Source organism: Lampetra planeri, chromosome 9, assembly GCF_965212315.1.
Source record: "Lampetra planeri chromosome 9, kcLamPlan1.2.h2, whole genome shotgun sequence".
Classification (NCBI taxonomy): Eukaryota; Metazoa; Chordata; class Hyperoartia; order Petromyzontiformes; family Petromyzontidae; genus Lampetra; species Lampetra planeri.
In genome coordinates, this window is record NC_136115.1 from 11724631 (window position 1) to 11741460 (window position 16830).

The window sequence follows — 16830 nt, forward strand, 5'->3', positions numbered from 1 at the left end:
ATTATGTCCTGATTAATTTATCTTGCACAATTGGTTCGTGGTAACTCTACGACCACTGGTCTACACGGATCACAACGACAAAACATCCTGAATAGGATGTGACCTCAATTCTAATATTTTACGGAGATTGGAACTCATTAACAATACTACAATGCAATGAGTTTTTTGGAATCTGTTACAGCAAGAAGCTGGAGCCCATTCGTTTCAACAGCATAGTTGGGCTTAGAAGAGTTCACATGGCCGAGTGTTCTAAAGTCCATTTCAGATCACTCGGCCGGCACGGCTTCCACGGGTACCGCATTTATTCATCACATACTTTGGCATTTTCTATCTATGGATGAATAAGGTTTCGGTTTGTCATTCAACGCTCATGAAACCACAGCAAGCATCGTTACCCGACTCGATATGACGCTCTGCTGAATACGTTTCTTGACGGAGGAATGTCTGTTTCTTGACATAAATATAATAGCACAATTGGAATATCATTCGGAATAAAAAAACACACAAATATTTTTCCAAGCAGGTGGATGAGCAGGTGTCATGCCCATTGTTTAATAGCATTGGTACAAACAATTTAAATAATTTGAAGCAATTCGAACATTTCAACACGACCTCCTGTCCTGCTTTCAGTGGTTCTATTAAGAAACATGGATTTGTTGGTTGTTGGTAAATTGAGTGATAATGGATAAAATAATACTGTGAAATATTAAACAATTGAAAACAATATTCAACACAAGTGCAATACAATTCACCCTCGAGTAATTTTAATCAATATTCAGACAAAGCAAACACTATCTCACACATCTGGCCATATCCGTGCAAGTGAACATGTGCTGCAGGATGCACGGGTTTCATATCAGCACTTCTGCATGTACATTTCAATCACTGAATTCACTGTGCCACCCCGTCACGTTTTTCCCAGTTCTTTGCCTCTCAAATTCGAAGCAATTACATTAGGATAAACAAAAAAACTACGTAAAATCGTATTTATTGTTGTGTGAGCAAGGAGATGTGTACATCACTACAGCATGTCAAAACCAGACATTTCCTCTTGCATTGCTACACAAAAAAGGTCACGTGGACAATATGTTCCAGGTGGTGCGTGCGAACACACAAACACACAGGCCCCGCAGAGCCACACGCGCTGCTGAGGCAAGTATTTTAGCGAACATATATTAAATCTGGTGTGGCACGCGAGGGGGTGGAGTGGCCATCATTATACTCAGCTGCCTCCATCTCCCCAATACTTATCATGAAAATTCACAGATCCTCATTTAAGAATGAGCTAGCGGAGGCCCAAGATGAGGGATCAAACTTAGGTGACCAGGTCTGTGGCATAGTATACGAAACGCTGCACGACGGTATCCATGTACACAGTCTGTGCAAGTTAAGCTCTTCCAGTCATAGTTTACAAGAAAACAGCCATGTCACCTATGACTGGATTTCCAAGCGTCAGGTTCCATTCCGAATCTGACGCCTGTATATTAGGAGTTTGTATGTTCTCCCCGTGGTCGCGTGGATTTTTCACATTTAGAAACATGCGTTTCGAGTATTTGGCTGCAATAAATTTCCATATGGGTAAACCACTTCGTTGAGCTATAATTTGTGGCCAGGGAACTTCTTAAAAATAACTATATAGCTCAGTGGACCTTACCTGGTAAAATAAAGAATTTTTTTAAAGTAAAATATGAGATGAATAAAGTATAATCAATCAGCAACAAACACCAAAGCTGGATCGCAGATTTAAAAAGGAAGAATAAAAAGCACCATTTTTCTACTTTATTATATACCCGTAATTACATAATTATTGGGATCATTGCCGGCACAAACTGCATTGGAGGTCCCCTGTATTTAATGCCTTGATTTAAGTCATTGGCAATTCTTTTAACCGATATTTTGTGCCTCCAAAAGCCCAGGTCAACGGTGGGAAAACCGGATGAGTGAACGTCTGGTTTACGTATTTCTATAATAATTTTGCATGTTCCACTTTGTTCCAGTAAAATATCACGGATAATTTAAGCCACACTAAGGAAGGCATTAAAGTTGTTATGCTGAGACAATCATGGATATATTTAATACATATCCTCGTCTGTTTACATACGAGGGCAAAAATCACCTGAAATCTATATTTATGTTTCTGCCACTTAATTTTACCGAAACGTTTTATACCGTTACTGTGAATGGTTTTGTATAAAAGTAATTTGTCAAAGCCAACTTTTGTTACTGGAAATATATATTTTTTATTTTACACAGCATAATGTGAGTGTTCTGTTTTTCGATTCCTTTTGCAACATGATTGTTTTTGCTCTGATCTGTATTTGCTTCATTGCTTTGCTTAGATATATATTTATTTTTAATTTTCGTGACCCAAATCACTCTTGCAATTAACACTCTCCTGCTCTCTTGAGCTCTCAATAGGTTACACATAATACTTTTGAATATAAGGATGCACAGTTTCTCATTAATCAGACTAATTATGAAGACTTGGTTGCTAATTATGTGATGTGGGCCTGATTTCAATATTAGAATAATCTATTTAGCCAAATCAGTAGAAACAGCAGCAAATGGCGATAATGCTGATGATACCAGTGGTGCTGCATTCATGATGAGCGTGATGATGGCTGTGGGTAAGGATGGTAATGACATTTTCAGGTTGAGGATGTTGTGAACAATGGTAGTACTCTGCAGTAATGTGTTTGGTTGTTGTGGTGGTAGTGATGATGGTGTTGATGAGGCTGATGATGTTGATGGTGGTGTTAATGACAGCAGCGATTGTAATATGGGTGACGATAGTGGCGGGGTGCGAGGAGTGATTATGATGGTGGCAATGGGCGAAGTAAACAGTGCTAATCACTAAGGTGACAATGGCGATGCCTTTGAAGGTGATTAAGCTGGCAAACCACAAGTTACATTTATGCAATTTAACAGCTATACTCGTGGAGTTAAAAATTATGTTTTCTTCATGAAAACTTTAAGGTACCAATTGTGTAATTATTCACATGTAATTCACAGTGAGTAATTTTATTTCGGTATCTATTTGCGACTAAAATCTAATTTTAAAACAGTGTGAGTAATGGTGAGATCCTCCACGGATAAAATGTCCCAAATTGTTAAGTCAAACCACCCAGGCTGCTCATGCTATTGGGCTCTAGAAACCTATTCCTTGAAAATATATGTATAAAAGGCAAATTTAACATGCACAGCCGGCTACTAGCAATTGTCGAATTAATATCGTACTCAACTCACCCCTTGCATTTCACTGGGTTGGTTTCTCATGTGTACTTATACTTCTTCATTAGCTTAAGCATGTCGGGGAAGAGGCGCTTCGGGGCATCCATGCCCCAGATGAAGTCCAGGTGCTCCCAGTCCTTCAGGACCTTGTGCTGCACCAAGTTGGGGATCTCGGCGAGGAGAGCGGCGGTGTCGGTAGGATCGGCCAGCCAGTCTTGTCCGCCCGACCACAGGGCCGTAGGCACCGTCATGGCGCTAATGTTGTACGCAGGAGGTGTTGCCTGGCAAACATCAACACGGGGTGGGGGAGGTTAGTAGGGGGCTCAGTCACCCCTGACAACTACTTTAGGGTAAGCCACCTTCACCTTGTCACCTTGTACCGTCACGTCGAGTACGACCTCGAGTGACATCCATGACCAGACTCTGCCATCCACCCCTGTCTCTCGCGGCCTCTCGTAGCTGGGTTAGTGTAAGGCCAGTGGTGTTCTTGATGTCGTCCATCCACCTCCACGGAGGTCGACCTCTGCCCCTGCAACCTTCTCCATTCTCAAGCAAGACCAATTATTCTAGTCCAGAGGTCCTCATAACTTGTCCAAAGAATGAACATTTCTGCTTCATGAATAAGGCCTTGAGTGGAAGAGTGGGATCGATTACTCTCAGGATGGACATGTTTGATATTATGGCTGTCCATGGTATACATTGCATTCTTCTCCAGCACCACATCTCAAATGCGCTGATCCTCTTTCACTCATTCAATCTAGGCGTCCATGACTCGCATCCATATAGGGCAACAGGGAATACCAGAGCTTTGACAAACCTCTTCTTGGTGTTTAGGTAATGCAATTGTTTCTCCATATACTATTGAGCTGTGACATGGCTGTTCTACTGAGAACTATCCGTATTCTGATCTCGTGGCTACACTCCCCGTATTCAGCAATCAAGGAGCCCAAGAATACAAAGTCCTTCACAACTTCGATTGGTTCATTTTCCAGACTAAATGAGTTTAGTTGTTCTGTCGCCATCACCTTCGTCTTTTGGAGATTGAAGCAGAGTCCAGCCTTCTCACTAGCTTATTTAACATTTACCAACAGGATCATCATTTCAGCTTGGCGATTTGCTAGTCGTGTGGTATAATCAGCATATCTTAAGTTGTTTATTCTTCTGCCTCCAATCGTAGGGTAAGCATTACTGTCAATTATTGCATCAGCCACACAGCCTTTTGAGAGCGCATCATTTCAGCAGCACGGGTTTAAAACAACCAAACCTCTCAACTGGTTTCGACAGTGTCCCAGACACATAATAATTTCAACTTGTAACACGCAGAGTATCACTCGCTCTCGAAGAGAATGAATGACACAGAGGCACAAGGAACCACAGACAAGAGGGAACCACAGACAAGAGGGAAGACAGCCACGAGGTGAGCTGGCACCAACAATTGCCAAAGCTCTGTGGTCCACTATATATTAAGGTGCTATCAGCCAAATGATGAGTGTTAACATGTGGGAAGAAACCGGAGGACTCGCAGAAAACCCACACGTGGGAAAGGGAGACACTCTATACCATAAAGATGGGACAAGTGGAGTCCACCATTTTGCTGTACTGCATTCTTCTTGTGAGCCAGGCTACAGCCCCTACTCTACATCTACAGGGAGTCTCACAACATTTGTGTGATTTACCAATACTCTCTACCTCCACAGTGCTGGATTACAGGCATGTGCCACCACCACCCAGAATGTCTCACAGAGAAGGTCCTTGCCTATGGGCATCTGGCAATTTGGTGGAATTGGTTGAAGCAAGCCTGACTACTGATAAAACACTGGATGTTGAATCTGGTCCAGTGGTTTGCTTGTATTGAACCATTGTTGCTGAAACTATGCACTCCCAGGCCGTATGACTGATGGAAATGTTAAAAAATATATATCTTATTTATGGTGTGCAAACAGATTTTGGAAGGAGGCATATTGTATCTTTATGTATTTTGTTACTTATAATCCCCATTATGTTAATTATTTTGCATCAAACCTTGGATCACCATAAATAAATGGGGTCAGATTGACTGAATGCACTTGCAAATCGTCAGTATTCAGTGGGAGTTCTAAGTGGCCTTTCGCCAATCCTTCCATTATTGCAGAGGCCAAGCACCCATATGGGATTCAAGAGCCAGGAGACTCAGTCGAGATTGGTTCTGTCCAAGTGTACAAACACTGGGAATGAAGTCACTTGGGCGGAGGCGATGGTGGTAGCATCACCCGCTGTCACTCTCCACTCCCACATAGAACACGTGGGTGGGATGTGTATAGTCGGCCTTGACTGCAAATGTCGAATCATCGAAGTGAAAATGTGAACTCCCATGAGGGGGACGGAATATTTCCCCCTCTCAAATCCAAGGTCTTAATAAACAAGACCTTAATTACAACAAAATAAATCATAAAAGCCAAGCGCAAGAACGGAACAGCTTCAGTGAGTTTTGTACGAAAAAAAGACAAGGCTCTATGGCTATTTACAGCGACATTGTAAAATGTTTTCTTAAAATGCATGGAAGATATGAAGACAAACATAGAGAGAGAGAGATATCACATCAGATTTAGTAGTGGCATAGTAACTATAACACCCAATGGAAACGAACTACGAGATATGATCTAAGAACTTAACGAGGAAGATTGAAAAGGCAGCACCTGATTGTAATGCTTCATGTTCAGCCACAAGCTCCCATAGTCGTAGGCCTGAAAGCGCCCCGACTTTGCAGCCTGGAGAAATGCAAAACATTTCAGACAAAGTTTTCACTAAAATCCACAGCATGGGTCAAGTGCACACACAATGTCTCTTTGTGAACACAGGTGCACTACCTGCCCATCCTCACCCATAATACCCCCAAAGCAATATTCAAATAAAAATGTAAGAAAAAAAAACAGCAATGGAGGAAAAACTTTTTGTATAAAAAAAGTAACTACAGATAACGTATTCTGGAGCTTAATATTGCAGAGCTTTAACGAAGTAAATAAGCAGACAACGTCCATCTCCACCTCCGATTAGCACGATTAGTTACATACGTATTCTTTGGGTCTTTGTAAAAATTAGTTTTGTTCTACGTGACTTTACCGAAAGACCCAAAGAATATGAATTCCTGCAGTCACGAAAGCTTTAAGTCAAGATTTAGTTACATACGGTGCAAAATAATTTCAACATACATACAGTATCTGTTCAACACATTTTTTTTTTGAATTATTTCAGCAATTATGCTGTAAAGTGCTTATAATGAGGCAAAATTAAATGCTGCCAGATTTTACAAGGTGGTATTTTATGAGGAAGCCGTAATTATATACACATAGAAACACTGCATTCCTGCCCATGAAAGTGAAGCCTACTCAGGTAACACACGTCGCTATGTCTAATGGTGGAGATAGGCTGGTATACTACTGTAGGCCATACCAGCGCTTCCCACAACACAAAACCTGTGTCTATCTTCAGAACGATTCCTATACCTATACTCTGATGTTTCCTCAGAGGAAATGAAAGTGTGAGAATGAGAGTGTGTGATGGTTGTGTCAGAGAACATGGACTGTAGTTCTAAGACGTTTCCACCACTGAGTGCAGAGCTACATTGAAAACAGAAATCAGTTCTACTACACAGACCAGTTTTCAGTTTTTCATTTATTTGGTATAGCCCTGTGAGCCGTTCGGCTCTTGAATCGGGTGCAACCGCAACAAACAAAAAACAAAAATCCAAATACCAACCTGTCGCCAGTGAAGCATGTTCTGAATCGAGGTTCCAGCGGGGCAGTGAGAGGTATAGACTGGCACTCGACTCTGTGAAAAATATCCACAAACAGCAGCATTATTATAAAAAATATTGGACAAAATTTGTATACTCTTGCAATGAAATGTGTTACTTTATGTGAAACTCAAAAAACATCTTAGAAATCCTCAGTTTCCAACGACGATCTAACCTCTCCTCACACAAGGATGACTGACATCCAAGCACCCCCCGTGTAGGCTACTCAGGCTTTTGGGCAAGTACTGATAGCGAGCGCCTAACAATGCCGGAATGGCACATGAGGGGGTGGGTGGCCAGCTCAACGTCCAGCTGCCTTTGTCTTCCCAGTGCTGATGCTTACACACCGAACTAGGTACTAACATTAAGCTGAGTCGACATAGAGGAGATTCAGGACCGGTTCAGATATTCATCACCAATGTGAGCTGTGAACGGGAATCGAACTCGAGTCGCTGGGTTCGGGGCAAAGTGAATCTTCTCATTCCCACACACAGGAAATCAACCTCATCTCCAGCTCCCAAACTTCATGTCTCAGGTGACATTTCTTTCTCTGAACAGATTCTTCTCCAAGCCTGGCTTTGGATTCCCTTCCATTCTCTCATTAGCCAAGTTCTCATGACCTTGCTCAATTCAATGTGTTCACTCTTATCTATCAAAACTTTGATTGTGTTATTTGTTGCTGGCCGTTTGACATGTTGGCCTATTGGGATGTGCTCCGCAACTGTGCTTAAACGTAGTCTAACAAATTTGTAACATTGTAAAAAGCTCGACATAGGGAAGGACTAATTCACAAATTCTCCTTTTTGTTTGGCTTATTTTGGCTCCCTCTGTCTGTGTGTCTCTGTAGCTTTTGCTTTGTCTCTGACTCTCCGTAATTGGTTCTGTGTATGTTTGTGTCTCAGTCTATACGAGTCTGTCTCCCAGTCATGTCCGTCTTTTTTTCTCTCCGTCTTATCTCTCCGTCATTGCCGTCTTGTCTCTCTGTCTCGTCTTTCTGTATCTGTCTCTTAGTGGCGGTTGTTGTTGTCACAGCCAGTCTCACGAAATTTACTTCTCCTTTCCAAGCATAGGCTGTGGTCATGTGCCTATGGTGGACCACAGAGCGCAAGTCTAAAACCACGATCTGTATTTGCACATTTTCCTTTTTTTTATTCTACTGAATATGCATTTTTAACAGCCATTGACCAATTTCAGAGTGATTATTTGGGGCACCCTAATTCCGCTCATACACATGACGCAGCATATTAATGTTCTCAGATCGCCGCGCAATGACCTACACAAAGTCACAACCATCTCGCTACTTCTATTAGTTGTTTAAAGTGTTTAAGAGTTTAAACATTTTAGAGTTAGCAAAGTTTTACGCTTTGGTTTCGCCTCATGTTTAAGACTTTGTAAAAAAAATGTGCACCCTCCAGCGCCACCTAGAGCAATTGGCGTGTAGGGCACACGCACGCAGTGTAGTCCTTCTCTCTATAGCCCAGAGGTCGCAAACGGGTTTTGATTTCTTACCCGTACCCGGCCGCACCAGGGTCGCTCCCTACCCGTACCCTACCCGAAATGAGTGACAAACGGCTACTCACCAGTGACTCACGGCCTACCCGTACCCGGCCGCACCAGGGTCGCAAACGGCTACCCGTACCCGGCCGGGTATCGGGTACCCGGTTGCGACCTCTGCTATAGCCCTTCCTTTTTCTCTCCATTTTGCCTCTCCTTTACTCCGTTTGTCTCTTGACGTCAGTCTCCCTTTTCACGTTGTTGTTTTTTTTATGCTCAGGGAGCATCAACGCAGCTCAACGACGAGTACAACACTACACATGTACAGAACCGATGTGTTGCTTCGTAATTATTGATTTAATAATGTTTAAACATTTTTTGTAAAGCTTAAAGTTTCACAAGTTAAATGGCACCCAGCACCCACAATTACTCCACTCACCACGTTCATGTTCTTCTCGTTGAAGCCACAAATGACGAAGAAAACATTTTCACACAAGTCTTCGATGATTGCCTTGTCACAAATTTCTGCCGACAGCCATTTGAGAATGTCACTTTGAGGCAGGAAGTCCTTTTTTCCAAAAATCACCTAAAAAAAAAAATACTTGAATTGAAATATTACACTTTCACGAGAACTACTATTATTATTACTACTACTACGCTTGATTACCCAGGAAACCCTGAGTGTAATAACTTTTTCAGGAGTATCCTGCCAAAGCGTTCCCAGGAGGGAGGCTCTATGATTGCTATGTAGATTCCAATTGGATAATTTGCAGGTAAATGCTGTGAAATATGGAAAATGTGGATGACACAGGCACATAATGGCCTACCCTTGTGAATAACGTCAGGGGATCTTTACTGGCCACTGTGAAGCAGGCGGCGGATCGTGTTGTTTTGGTTGTTACACCAGGGCAGCTTCTAACTGCAAACCATCTACCACTGGATCATGTCACCTCCCCAACGGATGAAACTCTAAACATTGCACATTTACCTCGATGAGCCAATCTGGAACGTCAGCCAGTTTAGCCATGGGGCTTGTGGAGTGGTGCACGCTAACCACAGCCGCAAGCCCTATGAAGAGCTTGATCTTCTTCGCCAGTTTAGGGTTGGAAGAGAAAGCAGCCAGGGCTGCAAAGGCACACAAGCTGAATGTGAATCTCTCACTCTTTAACAAGTACACAGATAAGTACGACCAAAGCACCCTGAGTGTGCTTAATCTCGCCACATCTTAGAGCCCGGTTAGTATTTGGATGGGCGGCCACCAGTGCTTGCCAGGCATTGCAGGTGCGGACCTGCAAGATGACCAGCAGATGGCAACGCACCACTATACACCACTGCACCACACCATACCACTACACTACTACACCATAGCATTACACCACTACACCACACAACTTCTGCCTATTTCTATTATTACAGGATGCTTTCATGAATGAGAGACACCACGTACCCCACTTCCTCACCAGCAAGAGAAGACCGACTACAGCTCATAAAGTTACAACATCCAACAACTGGTCAAGTTTCAAATTGTTTTTGTTTTATCCGCCAGGTGTGAGAATCCAAGGGATCAGGATGAGTCTCATTTGCAAGAGTGACCTGGGTCACCCACAATAGGGACTCACCAATGGTAGTTCCCTGGGAGTGCCCCACGTAGATCAACCGCTCTTGTTTGGTCTCGTTGAGGATGAAGTCCACCACGGCAGGGAGATCCAAAGAGGCCATTTCATCGTAGCTGGTTGGACAGAATGGACGAAGCAAATATACAGCGATGGCTCGAGAAACACAAATTGCTTAAACTCTTCCACACAACCACTCAAGTTGTGTGTCACACAGCATCAAAAGAACATGAACAGCATTAACTGGGTTGGTGGATCATAGAAATTTGAGTAGAAATGCATAATTGTAGCTGCATTGGTTCAACACAAAGAAACTCTGGGGCAGTTTCAACATTCAGTGTTACTTCGACGTAGAACTATACAATACGTAACACAAAATGATAATTGTGGAGTATATACGAAACAGAATAAAGAAGCAGACAATTTGCCATACTTCACATAGCTGTCCCTCTAAATAAAAAAAATTAAGTATTTTTGAGACATCCCATCAGCCACATTCCACCTTCTTAATTGACACGATCAAGGTTCAGGACACTGCCTCTACGTGACAATGTGCTAATTTCCACACACAGACACACACACCCCCACATTTCCAATTTACCTCCACGCCCAGAACTCCTCCTGATCAGGCGTCAGGGTACGGTGGTGGTGCGACCAGGTGTTTCCGCGGCTGTTTCCGATCCACACGTCGTAGCCGGCATCGGCCAGGATGAAGCCCAGACTGTCGTGGGGGAAGTTGGACACCCAGTTGCTTCCGCCAGCCAGCAGCCCGTGCTGCAGCAGCACGGCGGGACGCACTGCTGTACCCACACAGCGGCAAGACACCACTAACTCGGTCCACAAACACGCATCCTCATCTTCCGTTTACACACGGATGCAATAATCACCCCAATACATACTCTTTGTTACGTTCCTCTAAATTATCTTCTTGGTTCTTTCGGTAAAGTCACGTAGAAGGGAAGTAATAAAATAATAAAAATAAAACATAATAAAATAATTCTCACGACGTTTCGGCCACAACGCAAGCAGTCGTCCTCAGGTGAAGAACAGGTCTGTCATGTTTTATTTTTATTATTTTATTACTTCCCTTCTACGTGACTTTACCGAAAGAACCAAGAAGATGAATCCCTGCAGTCACGAAAGCTTTAAATCGAAATTCCTCTAAATGAGTTTTACTGTCCGAGCCAAGTTTGGTTACTGGACTTGAAATGTTCTTAAAAATGTATGTTATGTTCACACTGCTTTTAATTTCTTCTGTAACAGGCTTGGTTATGCTCCAATTTCTATTTGATTCGTTGTTGTACATGTTTTCATGTTCTTGCTTTCTCATATTTGTGACCCAGGTAACTTTTGCAAATGAAACTCTAATCCTGGTCTCTTGAGTTTTCAACCTGGCTATGCAAAATAAACTTATATATTTTTTTAAATAATCACAAATCTTCACCATATTGCCTTTTGTGCCCTGCTCAGGAGCACCGATGAAGGTCAGCACGGTGCACGAGCGGGTGGTGTGACAAGGACCACTCTGGATTACACAGTTATTTTGGGTCATCTTTTTATCATACATACCTGCCGTTTTGTCCTTCAGTCCACGTGGGATTCTGTTCACACTCAGGATAAACCCATCTGCAGTTTCCACCTCGTACTCCACATTCGGATATCCCTTACTAGAAATAAGTTCGCTCTGAAGGGACACAGAAACATACACATGTTCATCAGAATATTACTTTTTTCCCCATACAAACAGTAACCTTCATTAAAGCCTGCAAAACGAATGTACTGCATGTTTTGAAAGGTAATACCTTATGCAATCACTATGCACATGTGTAAAGGTTCCACAATAGTAGCATCCAAGTGCCCTTTGCACTCCCACAAGCTAGGCACCCCCGATTAGCACGGTTGGCTATGTACAGTGCGAAGGAAGTTCAACATACATATACAAATCACCATCATTCGTTTATCAAACCTGATTGCTGATGAGACAATCAATGTCAAAACCAGTCAAGAGGTTGCTTGTTTTGAACCATTGCTGCTGATATTCTTTGGTTCTTTCGGTAAAGTCACGTAGATAGAACAATAATAATCAAAAATCAAGTTGATAAAAATTATAAAATAAAAAAACACTAATGCAGACTGTAGCCTGGTTCTTAATCGGAATGAGTGTACTGGCAGTCTATAATGTAGACTGTAGCCTGGTTATTAAGTTTGGTGAGTGTACTGGCAGTCTATGATGTAGACTGTAGCAATGGTTATTAAGCTGGGTGAGTGTACTGGCAGTCTATGATGTAGACTGTAGCAATGGTTATTAAGCTGGGTGAGTGTACTGGCAGTCTATGATGTAGACTGTAGCAATGGTTATTAAGCTGGGTGAGTGTACTGGCAGTCTATGATGTAGACTGTAGCAATGCTTATTAAACTGAGTGAGCGTACTGGCAGGCTTTTTGACTTATGGGATGTGTAAAAATATATTTGTTATGTGGAATGACAGATGGAAAAGAGGCGTATTGTCTGCTTATTTAGTCAATAGTTGCAATGTCTATTATTCGACAGGCTATACATGCATCGGTAAGCATACAGGCAAACACATCTGCATAACCGAAAGCATTTTAACACAACACTACAATCTAGATCTATCTTTCTTTGCAGATGACAAACCAGGTTTTCCTAGAGTATCAAGTTGTTTATCCCAGTCCAGTCACCCATGACTTCCTATTCATTTTATATTTGCAACAAGCTCAGGCTTCTTTGGCAAGACCACAATAAACCACTTCCCGATTTCACAGCTCAATGAGGAAATCATTGCAAGATGTGAAAACACACACAACTACGAAGGGAGTCACAATGTGTAGTTTGTTTCATAAAAAAAGATCTGCGTAAAATATTTGTTTTCAAAACTGTGTTTAAAACACAGGGGCGTAAGTGCAAGGTTAGCTATCGGGCGTTGTGTTATTGTGACCTCCAATTGACGATACGGGGCAGCAGAGCAAATAGGGGAGGGCCTTGAGGAATCTGAAATTAAGGGGATGGGAATGGTGCAAATGGGGAGGATGCAGTAGACCACATTGGGAATGTGGATTCAATTGGGAGAGACAGGCATTTGAGAGTGGAATGTGGGAGCAGGGTGGGAGATGGACAGAGGAGGGAGGCAGAAAGATTGCACGGGAAGACACAGTATAATTGAGAGTGTTAGGGAGAGGTTGAGAGAGAAGGATGTGGGGGAGTGTGGAAGAGTAACAACAGGGTGTGAGGCAGACAGAATTAGGTTAACGTTTTTTTAAATTGTGGTTCTGTAGGACCAGTTGTAGATAACGTTGTCGTGCACACATATGCTAGGATGTGGATATTGTGCTGTTTTCACAAGATGATTTTGTTAACACGAATTGTATCCTGTCCGGTTATAATTAAAGTGTCAGTCCATCTGTATTGAGTGCAGTGAAACTCTGTCGCCTCAGAGGTGGGCCACAAGACATGCACTTGATATAGCCGTTCATTATTCTGACATTTGTTATTTATGCATGTAAAGTGTTACTGACCAGCACATTTTGCTTCACCTACCCTGCATTCAGCAATGACTGCATCTAAAATTCAACTCGTGCACCAATTCCTAGTCTGCCGTAAAACATAAATGCAATAATTGTTTCTACACAATAGTTAAGATCGTCGACAACAGAAGCGCAATTGGCATGAGCACCTTAGGTTATAAACAAACGTGACGCACAACGATGTCCTGCACTTACAATGTTCATGTAAATTTCTGGGTCGCTGCGTAGGCCGTTGTACTGATCAGGCAGCATACGACCAGACACAAAGCCCACGCCAAACAGCAACAACGTGACACGCAGTGCCACAATCAGCGCCATGTTCCTGATCAAGACAAAGCATAATTAAATCCACAACATGCACAACACTGCGGGACAATCCGAAACAGACAATTAAAACGATTTCAAGTGGTAGCACTAAACCTTGGACTCATCGCATGCATTTGATGAGGTTGTGAGCAAATTTGACAAAGTAATGCAAACGTTTGTCAATACAATCCTGTACATTTTCCAACTTCCTGGATTTTGCCTGCACGGAGTGAGCCATAGCCTCCTCTTAAACGACGTAATTTATTTGCAATCCGCCTCCTTCACAAATGTGTATTTCCACGTAAAAAAAACAAGCGTTTTGCTTAATTTAAAGAAATGCTGCTGAAATGATGCACTCCCAGGTCGTAGGTTCGATAACAACCCTGACACCTGTATATTTGGAGTTTGCATGTTCTCCCTGTGGTCATGAGGATTTTTCTCCGGGTTCTCTGGTTTTTCCCTCCACGTTAAGAAGCATGCGTTTAGAGTAGTATTTGACTGCTATAAATTGTCACATAAGCCACTTCCTTTAGCTATCATATTTGTGGCCAGGCCTCAAGTGGTAAAATAAAATAATTTTAGTTTAATAGCTACTATTTGTGTGAAAAAGGATGACAGAAAAGGAGATTGATTATTTATTTTTCAGCAAAGCTCTTTCACAACAGTGCAAAATGAATTATGCAAGGTCAAGGCGGGTCGCCTGATCTGGCACGGCGATGGTGATGACATACCCGTTATGAAACACCAGTTACAAGGCTCCCGACCGACCTACTCTGTAGGAGCTGGATAGAGCGGAGTGTTCAGGTGAACCTCTATAGGATCACACAATCTCATGCCTACCCTCATGCCACTCCTCACCCCCCTAACTCACCCCTCACACCCACAATTTACCTCCCCCCCGCACACCTCACCCCCGTAATTCACTCCTCACCCCCATACCTCACTCCCATAACAACAACCACAGTTCACTACTAAGTGGCAGTGATGTCACCACGGCACTTGTGCCATGCTAGGTGCACTTCGAGGCCACGTAAAGAGTGGTAGGCCCGATGGCAGGAGGTCATGGAACAGACCTAGGTGCCATGGGTTAGCTCAAATAAGTGGCTTATCATGTGGGTATTCATAGAAACCAAATACTCTACACGCATGTTTCTAAATGTGGAGGGAAAAACCGGACCCGAAGAAAAATCCACACAACCACGGGGAGAAAGAACACGCAAACTCCAAATATAGAGGCGTGAGGGTCTGAATCGAACAAACGACCTCCTGCATACCAAGTGAGAAAGTTAACATCTCGCAACCACGGCGCTCCTATGCACTGCTTACACAATCCAGTCTGGTTAAACCCAGGATGGATCGTACGCAGGCTAGCCTAAATGTTTCAAGCCGGCGCAAATGTTCCTTTAGAAGGCTCCACGTTTCGCAAGCATAGAGAGTGGAGGGCATAACTTTGGCCGAGAAGACACGTAAATTACTCCTCACCCTTGACCCGCATAACTCACCCTCATGAGTTTAACACGTAGGCTTTCGCGACCAATATTGTTCATAATCAACGATTTTTGGGTTTAGATCGCGTTATTTATAAATGTGTCGTAACCCTCCACCACCCGACACGGCCAATCAGTAAAAAAAGTGTCACGTTGACAAAAGACAAATAGTTCACTGCTTTAGCCCACCGGTGTGTTGAAGCGTGAAACCACAACATTTACAATTTGAGTACGACGTTTCGCTGGTAATTGCATCCAGCATCATCGGGCATTCTGGCGAATTGCCCGATGATGCTGGATGCAATTACCAGCGAAACGTCGTACTCAAATTGTAAATGTTGTGGTTTCACGCTTCAACACACCGGTGGGCTAAAGCAGTGAACTATTTGTCTTTTGTCAACGTGACACTTTTTTTACTGATTGGCCGTGTCGGGTGGTGGAGGGTTACGACACATTTATAAATAACGCGATCTAAACCCAAAAATCGTTGATTATGTCACCCTCATGACTCTTCACCCCCATAACTCATCCCTAACCCCCACCATAAATCCTGGCACAAATATAAAACTGCACAAAACCCTGCCATTGAGATCAATCAACTTATTTTCTCACATTATTTAGTGATGCGCTGCTGCGTTACAACCACAAACAACATAAATTGAACACATTCGTCAAAACACTGCGGACTTTATAAACAAAAATATATAAAACAGGCGACGTTTCGGGCAATTTCCCTTCAAAGCCAGAGATAGAGTGGATAACACGAGTCGGAGACTGCACTCTACACCATGGGGCCTGATGAGAATTACATTTCACCTCATCACTCATCATCACACACCTCTTACTTTGTCTACCCGATCCGTCAATCATCTCGTCGCCCCATCCCTCACATTACACCTCTCACCTCGTCACTAACCTCTCTCACCTCGTCTTTAACCCCTCTCACCTCGTCTTTAACCCCTCTCACTTCGTCTAGATTTGAAGCTTGATACAGCAGTTTTGCTGTGACGGTTTCACCTGAAGACTGAAGCTTGTGTTGCCTCCGAAACGTCGTGATTTAATTTATTAAGTTTTTTTAACCTACGTGACTTTACCGAAAAAACCAAAGAGTACTCTCTCACTTCGTCCCTCTCAGGCTCTCACCTCGTCTTTAACCCCTCACCTCGTCACTAACCTCTCTCATCACGTCTTTAATCTCTCTCACTTCGTCTGTAACCCCTCTAACCTCGTCACTAACCCCTCTCACCTCGTCTGTAATCTCTCTCACCTCGTCCCTCTCAGGATCTCACCTCGTCGCCTTCCGTCTCCGCGCGTTCCCGCAGTCCGTGCCGCTTCCGCGTACCCACGTGACTCTCGCGGGGGGGGGGGCACCGCGGGCCCTCCCC

General features: G+C 43.1%; 1 protein-coding gene across 3 annotated transcripts; it reads right to left on the reverse strand.

Moving 5' to 3' along the window:
• Positions 1 to 510: 510 nt before the first annotated feature.
• On the reverse strand, positions 511 to 16788 carry LOC144720685 (putative lysosomal acid lipase/cholesteryl ester hydrolase). 3 transcript variants are annotated; one of them, XM_078597640.1, is made up of 10 exons: positions 16735 to 16788; positions 13848 to 13974; positions 11680 to 11794; positions 10712 to 10910; positions 10117 to 10226; positions 9486 to 9622; positions 8937 to 9083; positions 6967 to 7038; positions 5907 to 5978; positions 511 to 3512 (listed from the first exon to the last, which is right to left on the reverse strand). In XM_078597640.1, the coding sequence occupies exons 2-10, from the start codon at positions 13968 to 13970 to the stop codon at positions 3273 to 3275; spliced, it is 1215 nt and encodes a 404-aa protein (XP_078453766.1). In that variant the 5' UTR covers positions 13971 to 13974; positions 16735 to 16788; the 3' UTR covers positions 511 to 3272. The 3 variants fall into 3 exon arrangements, with proteins under 3 accessions (XP_078453766.1, XP_078453767.1, XP_078453769.1); XM_078597641.1 differs by having other exon boundaries at positions 16713 to 16786; XM_078597643.1 differs by having other exon boundaries at positions 16692 to 16753.
• Between the last annotated feature and the right edge of the window lie 42 nt (positions 16789 to 16830).

Excerpts from the sequence above, each read along its gene's own strand:
- LOC144720685 (XM_078597640.1), bottom strand. The coding sequence starts at position 13,970 with ATGGCGCTGATTGTGGCACTGCGTGTCACGTTGTTGCTGTTTGGCGTG. Across the intron at positions 9,084-9,485 it reads TTCCAGATTGGCTCATCGAG|GTGATTTTTGGAAAAAAGGA; the intron begins GTAAATGTGCAA and ends TTTTTTTTTTAG. Across the intron at positions 7,039-8,936 it reads ACGAGAAGAACATGAACGTG|AGTCGAGTGCCAGTCTATAC; the intron begins GTGAGTGGAGTA and ends TATTTTTCACAG.